We start from the raw sequence: 12,091 nt of genomic DNA on the forward strand, positions 1-12,091 counted from the left end.
TATCTGAGGGCATAAACTTGGTTGTATTCTGTGCAGATAGAAATGTACATAGATAGCTATTTCATATGGCATTTATTTTTGCAGTCTATAACAGCTTCATGACCCACAAGGAAGAAGGTAGTTATATAAACTTAATGCCTTTAGTAAATGAATAAAATCATAAATGGAAGTTTACCTAGCGGGTGGAACAGCAATGAGGTCGAGAAAGAACATATCAGGACTGAATTCGGACTCCAAATTTCCACTATTTTCTAGTCCAGAGAAGATGTGATTCAGAAAAAACCCTAGGAAAAAAAAATCAAACAAGTTTACTTGGATAAATATTTTAAAAAATCCGGATTTTAACAGAGTACCACTGAAGAATATATAAAACATTGGATTATGAATTATTTATTATACTGAATGTCACTCAATAAAGGATATAGGAGTTTTTATTGAAATAAACAAATTTAATAAAGTCAAAACGTTCAGACAAAAACATTTAGTTTCTTCCAAGTTGAATCCAGCTTTTTTCCAGGAGACCCCACAGTAGACCAGTTTTAAAAAAGGGTGACCACAGCAAGATGCAATGCATGTAAAATCTTACTGCTATTAGGACAATTGAATGATCTATTTTCATGCAGTTATAGGTAAGTAAGGTAATATAGTAGTGTTACGAACTGCATGGAACTGCTGTACCAAGCCTGAGAGGAAGAATCCTAAAAGACAAACAATTGCATTTGTCTGGAACATTTGCAAACCAAGAGTACTTGCTCTGCACTGTCAAAAGGAATGAAGGATACATAGAATGTAAACATTGTACAGGCAGTGCCTATCTCACTTTCTCTTGTAGTGGGGCTGAGCCTTGCATTTATACAGAGTTAAGTTAGCATGAGCTTATTAGAAGTTTAAACGCCATTTTACTTTTTGCTTTCTTTTGCACACGACACACAAGTTAGATATTATTTCAAGTTAGACTGAGTGTTTTGCTTCACATGAGAATAACTTGTTTTTCTACATTGCTAGACTTGCTTCGTAAGCTTAGTCTGAACAGTGAGTGCCGAGGCCTTCAAGGTTATATCAACACTGTTGCGGTTGTTCGAACTGATCAGCGCACGTTCTAGACATAACATATATGCAGCGGTGGACAGCTCAGATACTGTCTCCTTTAATAATACACTGTGTAGGCATGATTGAACACACTTGGAGAACATTCGTATGCTGAGAGCTTGTGCAGAACTCGATGTGATTTACTCCTGCTAATCTCTGAGGTATGGGGTCACCTATGCATGCCTAAGAGACCTTCTTTAGATATAAAATAACCTACTAGCAAGTGAGGGTGAATTATAGGTATATATTTAACCCGTTTCCATTTAGCATTATAACATGCTTTCTCCCTTTGTATTTTATGGAATAGTTACTATGTTGACAATCTTATTTCTTATCATATGTCTGCTTGTATTAGCTAAGATGCTGCACCTGAGATCCCAGGGAAAACCAAAGGGGATGATGGACGGAGCGTTGACAATACAAACACTCACTCCCAGTCAACTGATCTGGGTTTAATCCATCACCGTTCTTTAGCTCACTCCGCCATCCCAGTTCAGACATGGCCATATGCAAATCAGTCTGACCCAGTGCCTCATGGGAACAGTCCAGCCCGAACTGCCAAGCCATGTCTTCCCTGGACTGGAATCAAGCTTCCCAGGACTGGTTTCTGGCATTACAGCCGTCTTCAGCCAGGCTTGATTGAATCCAGTGGCAAAGTGAGCAAGGGACTCACGTCTGAGCATACCCTGCCAACTTAGGGTGAGCAAAGAAAAACCAAAGGGGATGATTGACGGAACGTTGACAATACAAACACTCACCCCCAGTCAACTGATCTGGGTTTAATCCATCACCGTTCTTTAGCTCACTCCGCCACCCCAGTTCAGACATGGGCATATGCAAATCAGTCTGACCCTGTGCCTCATGGGAACAGTCCAGCCCGAACTGCCAAGCCATGTCCTTCCTGGACTGCAAACAAGCATCCTGGGACCGGTTTAGGGTTCATAACCCTCATCAGCCAGGCTATCTTGAATCCAGTGGCTGAGTGAGCAAGGGACCCACGACTGGGCATACCCTGCCAACTTAGGGCGAACAAAGCGATACCAAAGGGGGATGATGGACGGAGCGTTTGAGCAAATCAAACACTCACCCCCAGTCAACTGATCTGGGTTTAATCCATCATCATTCTTTAGCTCACTCCACCACCCCGGTTCACACATGGCCATATGTAAATCAGTCTGACTCTGTGCCTCATGGGAACAGCCCAGCCAGAAACTGCCAAGCCATGTCTTCCCTGGACTGGAAACAAGCATCCTGGGACCGGTTTCAGGTTCATAACCCTCATCAGCCAGGCTATCTTGAATCCAGTGGCAAAGTGAGAAAGGGACCCACGGCTGGACATACCCTGCCAACTTAGGGTGAACAAAGCGATACCAAAGGGGATGGATTTAACCCAGATCAGTTGACTGGAGATGAGTATTTGATTTGCTTAAACGCTCCATCCATCATCCCCTTTGGTATCGCTTTGTTCACCTTAAGTTGGCAGGGTATGCCCAGACGTGGGTGCCTTGCTCACTTTGCTACTGGATTCAAGACCTCTCCCCAGAGGTAGCTGTGCGCTTTACAAATGCTGGTAATTCATTTATTTAATTTCATTTGGGCTGGAACTTACTTCATATGCTGATGGCATCCGATTGGTTGTATCTATGTCCTCATTTAATAACCAAATGCGCGTAAGTATGCATGATTGTATAGCAGCGATTGGCAACTGGATACATCTTAACTGTTTAAAACTGAATTCAATTAAAACAAAAGTCATCCTGTTTGGTAACAATCCTTCTTTATGGGCTTCGTTCTTGTGGCCAGAGGAGTTGGGTGCCCCCACACCTCTCACCAAGGTCACAAACCTGGAGGTGATTATGGACCATCCTTTAACCTTTGAACTACAGGTTAAGGTGGTCACGTCTCCCACTTTCCTGGTCTCATGGATGCTCAGAAAGATTTTTACTTTCCTCCCTATCAATGGCCAAAAAAAACAGCGCTCACAGCATTTCTGCTACAAAAATTAGATTATTGAAATGCCTTATCTTCCAACGTGCAGCATCAACACCTCCATAGATTTTGGTTTCGCAAAACACAGAGCCCAAAGATTCTAACAGGGACTCTCAAACACAAATCAGCATTTCAAGCCATCAAACTTCTTCACTGGCAGCTTGACAGGCAGTGCAGCACATTTAAGGCCCTTTGTCTTGCCCACAAAGCTCTTGATGGAACTGGCCCAGGGTTCCTTAAACAATCTTTTAGATTGTGTAGCTCAACGATAAATTGGAGACCTTCAGGTGCTAGGAAAGTGGTGGTCTAAAGGTTTAAATGAACCAACTGGGAAGGAAGGAGCTTTGTGAACACCACATCCACGGAATGAAACCTACTTCCCTCCCATATACGATCTAACCCTAACCTGCTCCATTTCAGGAAGGCACTGAAAACTTGGCTTTCACTAAGTAATTCCGTTAGGGCTCATGTTTGTTCTCCCACTGTCTTCTCCTACATATTTCTGTATTTGTTTGCACTTTACAAATCACTGTAACATTAACATTTCATTTCAATCCGCACATTTATAAATGCCCTAGGGTACTAGATTGACAAGGCCTTGTTTACCCATGCCTATCGGAGCCACATCTGTTACCCAGGATATCTCAGAATGTGATCTGCTCATCCACACCACTTTTAAAAGGCTGTTGTTCCCTATAATGATAGGTATTTTGATAACTTGTCTAGCTCATATGATTGCTTTCATGAATCTACTCAGTACTGTGCTGTGAAGTAAAGAATGGCATCACAGCCTGTTGTAAATTATTTTTCATACACAGGGAGAAAAGGAATGCTGCCTCCTGTGTAGGAAAGTGCCCTTTTTTGACATGGACACACCCACTTTTTGTCTGGTATTCGATGCAAGTTTGACTGGAAGTGCACTGGGTTCCTGCTAACCCGGTCCCCAGTGCCAGATCTCTTTCCCACAACTGTACAATTGTTTCCCCAATGGGCAATACATTTAGCACTTCCTGTAAGTCCCTAGTAAAAGGCCCCATGGTACTAAGGTGAAGGCGGCTAAAGAGGGTCATTAAGGGCTGCAGCATGTATTGTGCCACCCCAAGGGACCCCTCACCAAACACATATAGACTGCCACTGCAGGTTGCATGTCTTAGTGCAGACAAAAGTGAAAACACAACATGGCACACATCCTTGTGTGCCACTGACTACAGACACTGCATGCAGTACAAGTGAGTCACCGCTACAGCAAGCCATACAGACCTAAGGCAGGGTGCGCTATACTACGTATGTGGACTAATCTGCATGAGCAAATACCCTGTGCTGGTCAGATCCATTACTGTCAGTACAAGTGACCAGGGAAGCCATTTTAAGTACATGTGCTGGACACTGGTGAAAACTAGTTCATCAGGTACAAGATGGCTGAAACTAAAGGTGTTTTGCATAAAACGTCTTTTATTAATAAGCGCACACTGGTTCTAGTGATAGATTTATTAATACATGCACCCCTGAAGTCTACCAACAACTTGTGTGCTGACGGACTAGGCTTAGCCAGCCTGCCACCACTGACTAGTTTCTGACCCACCCCAGGGGTGAGGGCCTTTCCTGTCAGGAGGTCAGAAACAAAGCCTGCTAGGGCAAAGGATATTTAACCCCCCAGCCCCACACCCTGCCACAGGATGGCCTGCAAATTAGCAGTCCAGAGGAGGGAGATCAAAGAGCCCACCTTCTTAGGTATGCAAATCTTTCTTTACTCACAAGAGAGGATGAAGACCTCCCAAGATCAGGGCCAGTTTGGCACCTCGACCAGGTTGGAAAATTAGTTGCCAGAAAGTCATGTGCACCTTCAGGCTAGTTGAGCTACCTGAAGTGAATGCAACATTTCAAAGTCTGCTATCTTTGTGATGGCAAATAAGGAACTCTGGGACAGGTTATGCCCACATCACATAGGAAGTGGTCATATAGGGGGCTTGGTGTAGGTAGTATTTAGGGGAGCCCTTGGCATCAGACAATCAGATCCTGACGACTTGAAAGAAGAAGACGGATGTGAAGAGTTGCATGAACTGAGGACCAGCAACTGACTTGGCGCCAACCCTGCCGGCCTGTCTGCTGTCCTTGACAATTGCACCATGGATGACTTGTACTGCAGGTGCTGTGCCTCCAAAAGCTTGGGAAAACTGTCAGCACTTCACCCACAAATCAGGAACTCAGGTAGAGCAGCAGAGCTGCTTCCCTCCATCCTGCAGACACCCAAAGAGTACTGAGGGGACTCCAGACCACCAAAACCCGACACAGGGAAGCACCACTGCACCCATGCCGCCTAGCCCGAGCTAAAGTGGGCAAACTGTGCTAGTGTGGTCCTCTGGACCTCCAGAGACAAAGCCCACCTTGGACTTGCTCAACTGGACGCACGGACGCTGCTGGACGCCTCTGTTTCCAGGCCCCTTGACCGCGAATGCTCCCGGTGACGAAAATCAACAGCTCTGCACTGGTCACCCCAGGCCCGTAGACAAGAGGACCAAAGTTGTACCCATATCCCTGAGCATTGCAAACCTGGGCCTACCGGTTGGTTCAGCCTCAGTAGACTCCCAGTCCACACCTGCAGCCTCTTTTCGACAGGACCGATCCCCATTGATTAACATTAGGTACCAGATGCTGTATTGCACTACTGCACCTGGCTGGCCAAGTCCCGATGGAGCTGACCTGCTGGTCCTTGTCCTGTACTCACCTTACGCCCTGAGGATTGGTCTCGTAAGTCACTGTAAAGAATTTATATGCAGCATTTGTTTTTCTTCCATAGGATAACATTGCCGACATTGAAAAATGCATTGTGTCCATTTTTGAAACCTAAAAGTATTTCAATTTCGATATTATACTTAAGTTTAGATATTGATTCTGGTGCTTAAATATATAAAGAGATACGTTATTATTAAAAGTTGGTGTTTATCTCGTTATTGAGTCAAGCCTACCATTTTCTTATTTGCAAATGTCTAACACTCCACTCTGATAAGCCTAAGCCTGCTTAATAACACTTCTCCCTAGAAGAACTAATTGGGATTGCTAGGGAAAGCCCCTATCCACTTATAAGAGAATACCTGGACTCTTTGCACAGTATACCTCTTTCTGGTATACTATATAAAGAGCCAGCTTCCTACACCCTGTACTCAAAAGGAATAGTTCTAATGGAGTATTGCAGCTCAATTTATTTTAGATCATTTTTATTTATTTTCGAAACATAGTAAACAATTTAGATAAACACCTGTCATGTGCCGTCAAATATGTGACTCGGTGTATCACGTTTATATGGTCAGGGACGAGCTCACCAATAGGCTGCCAGTTGGGCCCCCCAGTTAAAATATTTTAGGCCTCTGTTAACAACTATGGAGGGTGATTACAATGGCGGAGGGACTCGAGTCCGTCAGCCATTGATGCAGTGCCTGGGAGCGGTAGTCCCGCACCCCACATTAGGATGTGGCCGCCACCATGGCGGTCACATCCAGGCACTTAACATTGCAGCGCGTGCTGCTGGCAGCAGCACCCACCGCAATGTGAAATTGCCATGCCGTGCATTTCCCTGCACTATGTGGCAGGCACTACCAGGTGCCTGCCACTTAGTGCAGAGAAATACAGGGCGGGTACCACAGGTACCCCCCAAGTGCACCATCACATTCCCCCAAAACAAGGGGGGCCCACAAACTGGCCCCCAAAATCCATCCCTGACAGATTTTCCATGGCAGTTCTATCGCCATGGAAAGACTGGCTGAGGCCAGCATCGTAATTTGGCAGACAGTGCCTGCTAGGCATGCCACAATTGTACAGCTGCGAGATGCTCCGCCAGGCAATTGGAACGATTTCCCTTGGCGGATCCCTGGCAGGCAGTCTTTGCCCCCGCCACGGTTGCGGTACGATTCCCCCCTCCATCCTAATTTGGAGGGGGAAAATTGGTGTCTGATGGCAGAGGGCCCACCAACGCACGGCTGGCGGTGGCAGACCCTCGGCCATCGTAATCACTCCCTGAGTGCCATGCAGGAGTGTGCAGGCCCTTGTTCCCATTCCTGGCGTGAACAGTATCAATACAGAAGCATTTTTCATAAATCAGTGAGGAAAGACTTTGCATGTACCCACTTTCATGAAAGGGCCAGGTGGAAAATAGGCCTTGCCTTTCTGACCCATTGGCATTGGCAATGCTTAAAAAACAAATAGGAGATCAAAAAGGCACAAAGATTTAGACACTGCTATTACACATGCATGCATGCATGCATGTATGCTGAAATATGCGCACATGCGCATGACGCAGGTGCCATTTTAAATTTTTTTGTACTGTACCAAGATGACACACCCCACTTGCATCAGATAATTACAACAAAAAACACGGCCTGGCCGCCGTGAAGTGTGAAGCAGTGGGCGGGGGAGCCCTTTGAAGTGAAGCTCTCGGAGGCAGGCGGCTCGGGAGCGAGGGAGAAGCACGTGCTTGTGTTCACGTGAACTGTCGGAAATCCGCACGATGGTTTGAGGACTGATTTTGCCCACTAAAATTCTCTCCTATCTATTCCTTGCGGAATGGGATAGGCGAGCTCTAAAACATTTACTTGTACAAAAGCACTTCTTGAAAGGGCTCTACTGCAAGAGGCATCTTTCAGTTCCTCCAAAAAAAAGTGAAAATATCAAATAAATATTTTATTGAAAAGACTGAGAAGCGGGGAAGCAGTGAAGTAGCAGGTGGGGGTGGCAAGGGAATTAGAAAGAAAAGGAGGCGGAGGAGGAGTGAAAAAAATTGAAGACTGATAAGTGGGGAGTATGGGTAGCAACAGGGGATACATGCTGGTGTTGATAGGTGGTTTGGGAGGTAGCAACACACTAGGGAGAGAACTAGAAAAAATGCACATTCCTATGTCGTTCCCTGAATTAGAGTAGTGGCAGTGTACAAGTAAACCAAATCAAAATGATGGTAAAGAAACAATGCTCCAAGGAAGGGCCAAACATACAAACAGGAAGGAAAACATGAAATAAGGAGCAAGCTAATGAGGGTGAGAAGCAAGTCAACCAATGGTAAGCAGTGGGCTGGACCTAAGTCCACTGTACGATTTTGGCATAGTTCACAAGAAGTCATTTGTAACCAGATAGCTAAAAGCATCTGTTAACAAGACCTAAGAGCAGCTTGCTAGAGAATGCAGAGGATTGGGAAAGAGGCGCAGAAATGGAGGCAATGAGACACAATTTACAATTTCTTTCTCCATCAGTCTTGACAGTACATCTAGATGTGGGAGGTTTGTCATTTGTATGTCTCCCTAGTTCATACTCATTTTCCACTAGCTAAGATGTTGTAGCCACAGCCATACTTCTAGATATAAATTCACCTACCTCTAAAGCCAAATTAATTCTCATAAAAAGAACATCAATGAGAACAGCACATGTCGAATACAGAAATCACAAATGGTATCTTCATTTTATTAACTTAAATCCTGCTACAGTCTTGCAACCATGAAAGAAATGGAAAGAAAAATATTTAAATGACAAATTTTTCAGCTGTTGTTATACAAGACAATATACACAATAACACAATAACAATAACACATAAACCTACCTTCATTTTCCCACAAAGACATGATGTGCTCCCTGGCTGTGCTTGGTGTTAAATAACCTCGCTTGCCCAACTGAGTTTCATCAATTGCTAAGGAAGAAATGTATAAAAAGTGTAGTCACAGTTTCCATCTAATAAGGAGTTTAAACTTGTCAGATTTAACAACATTAATGAAAAATGTTATCATCATTCTAATAAAAGACCATATGAAGACCAAATATAAATTAGGAATACTTTGTGAGTACCACGGGTATTTGTGGTGTATTTTCTACATAACCACAAGACTTTCTAAAACCTCCGGGTCATTTTTTTGTATTTTGTTTACTTCACCTACATGTTTACCTTTTTAGTGGGTGAAGCTACTATTTTGTTGCATTGGTCTGAAAAAAGGTTTCCTAGAAATATATTGCAGTAACAAAATACTGGTGGACAAACAATTATAAAAAATAAACAAACAAATACCTTCAATAGTTCAATAAATTTAGCAATTGTATCCAGGATAAAAACCCAGAACATGGAAGAATTTCTGAAGTGGTTATTTGAAGCGAATTACGTGATGGAGCACTTTTGCTTCTTAACAATTAGGCGAGCATGGTAGACAGCTGAATAGAATCACGTGATGGTTTGGTTTCTTAGCGTAATGAAGTAGTTTAAACCAAAAAAAGTTTCAGAAGCAGTCTATACTTCTCCAAGACTGACTTACTAAGCAGGGGGGTAGACCCTGTACCACTAGGGCTTACCTGCGATCAGTCTTCCAACTGGTCAAGACTCTTTCGGCACATTAAGATTCCAAAGGATCTCACCCCTCTCCCCTCCTTCCCCTCTTCCCCCTCTCCTCCCACCCTCTCCACCCTCTCTCCCTCCTCACCTCCCTCCCCCCTCTCCCTCCTCCTTTCTCCCCCTTTCCCCTTCCCACTCCCCTCTCCCCTCCCCCCTCCCGCGCACGCCTGTCTGTGCCATTCCACACCTAGCACCAGGAATGGCGGTTCTTCCTGGACCAATCACCAACCCACTACATTCTTCCATACCTTCAATGCCGGCCACCGCTCACCAGGCTGCTGCCACGACACGCAAGGAGCCTTCACCTGCAGCACACCTACACTCATCACTCCAACAACCAGCAACAACACACCAACAGCTCCCCAGCACCCAACTCGCTGAAGCACACACAAACCAGGCTCCACACATCCCACTCCTCACTCTGATGCATACTCATCAACACCCACTCACTCAGTAAATATACCAGAGAAATGTGGGACCTGCTAAGCAACTCTGCCCAGACCTCCTTTTTCTCATAGAAACTTGGCTGACCCCAGCTTTGGCTCAGACATTTCCACAGCCATCTCCGTCAGACTAAGATCAACAGGCAAGACAGCCAACACAAACCCCAGGGGACCCTTGCCAACTTCGCAGACTTTGTTATCCCTTTAATTATAGACTCCTGTGTCTGCGTCCTCCTAGGAGACCTCAACGTTCACCTATCACCTTTCACTTTCACAAGCCCATCCACACCACCGGTCATATCCTGGCCCCAGTCTTCACTTCATTCAACACCACAGTCAACAAACCTACGCCCCCACCCCCACCCCCACCTGGAAAGACTAGAATGGAGCTTCAACCCTCTCCCGAAAGCTCCAAGAGAACACCGTCAACCTACCAAACAACATCAAAAACGTATATAACTGGATCTCCACCTGAGCGGACACCATGGCCCCTCACAAACCCACCCTGTAATTAACACGCACCCAGGCCAGTTGGTACATGGAATAACTAAGAATGACCAAGCGGCACTGCAAACAACTTGCAAGGAGGTGAATAACAAACCTGGAAACTGTGGATAAGAACACATTCAATGTTGGAAACAGAAAAATGTCCTTGAGAGCCTGCTGAACAAAAATTTTATTTCAGAGGAGTATTTTGAATATCAGGTTCAGTTGGAACTTGTACTTTGAACTATACTAGCACATAGACATTAATATTTAAAGACTTTCAAAATTACATTTTTTTCTGGAACTATGAATTATTTTTTGAAGGAATAATAAGGAAGGAATTTATGAGCACTTCAGTTGTCACAATTCTCGTTACATTTCATTTAGGTCAGCTACATATCAAGAACACAGAGAGTTGGTTACACAGAGACGCTGTTTAGGTATATCCTTTCAATATTTAAGATAGATGCACAACAATCCTGTGGGAATAATAAGTGCTCCTATTTCCGTTTGGATCCTCATTCCAATATGCAATCGTTGATGCACAGCAGAGTGACGAAGAATTAATCTCTATTTCCTGATTTTCTCTTTTATCCTATTCACCTTACCTGCTATATGTCCAACATGTAATACTGTGTGGTCTTTTTTGATGTGGTGCGGGGGTGTAGAGATTCCGTTATAACCTGAGTACAAGACCGGTGCTTTCTGACATTTGGTCACAAATACCTAGTGTAGGAAAGTGCCCCTTTTTGACATGACACCCCCACTTTTTGCCTGGCATCTGATGTACTTTTGACAGAAGTGAACTCTGGGTCCCGGCTATCCATGTTTACGGTGCTAGGTCTCTTTCCCTAAATGTATAATTGTTCCTCCACTTGGCAATGCTTTTAGCAACCCCTGTAAGTCCCTAGTAAGTGGGTATCCTGGGTACCTAGGGCAGGGAGGCTGAAGATGGTCCTTAAGGGCTGCAGCATGAATTGCACTACCCTCAGAGACTTCTCAGTACCAACATGCAAACTCCCATTGCAGGATGTGTGTATAGGTGAATATAAAAGTGAAAACAACACATGGCACACATGCCTGCAGTCACTGCATGCAGAGTAGGAAAGCCACCCCTGCAGCAGGTCTCACAGCCCTAAGGCAGGGTGCACTATACTATATGTGTAGACATATCTGCATGAGCGGATATGACCCTGTGATGTCTAAGCCAATTCTTAGACATCACAAGTGAACAGGGAAGCCATTTTAAGTACATGTGCTGAACACAGGTAAAAACGAGCTTCCCAGCAACATGATGGCTCCCCTGAAATCTATGGTGTTTGGTATCAAACAGCTTGTATTAAAGAACCAACACTGATTACAGTGGTGTATGTAATAATACATGCACCCGGAGGACAACTTAGAGGTGCCCCCTGAAAACCTACCAGCCTCTAGAGTGCTGGCTGAGTGGTATCGACCAGCCTGCCACCACAGACCGGTTCCTGAACCCCTGCGGGTGACAATAAGCTTTCTCTGCGGGCCAGAGATGTTATCACCTACTCCAAGCAGGATGGCTAAGTAATCAGCATAGCAAGGTAGGAGGATTCAAAGGACTCTGCCGCCTTTGGTATGTGACTATAGCTTCCCCAGACAAGAGAAATGCCAACCCCCACCCTGGCCCATCTGGCACCAGGTTAGGCAAGCAAATCGATATGCAGGAAGCGTGGTGCACTCCCAGGCCAGTCAC

General features: G+C 44.8%; 1 protein-coding gene across 1 annotated transcript in view; it reads right to left on the reverse strand.

The window, feature by feature from the left end:
- Positions 1-12,091, reverse strand: part of POLR1A (RNA polymerase I subunit A) — a 565,818-nt gene that overhangs the window by 459,285 nt on the left and 94,442 nt on the right. Inside the window, exons 7-8 of the mRNA XM_086964251.1 lie at positions 8,660-8,746; positions 176-284 (exon numbers count right to left, since the gene is read on the reverse strand). Coding sequence (XP_086820377.1) covers positions 176-284; positions 8,660-8,746 — 196 coding nt within the window. The remainder of the gene's footprint in view (positions 1-175; positions 285-8,659; positions 8,747-12,091) is intronic.

The sequence above is a fragment of the Lissotriton vulgaris genome, chromosome 3_2 (genome assembly GCF_964263255.1).
Source record: "Lissotriton vulgaris chromosome 3_2, aLisVul1.2, whole genome shotgun sequence".
Taxonomy (NCBI): domain Eukaryota; kingdom Metazoa; phylum Chordata; class Amphibia; order Caudata; family Salamandridae; genus Lissotriton; species Lissotriton vulgaris.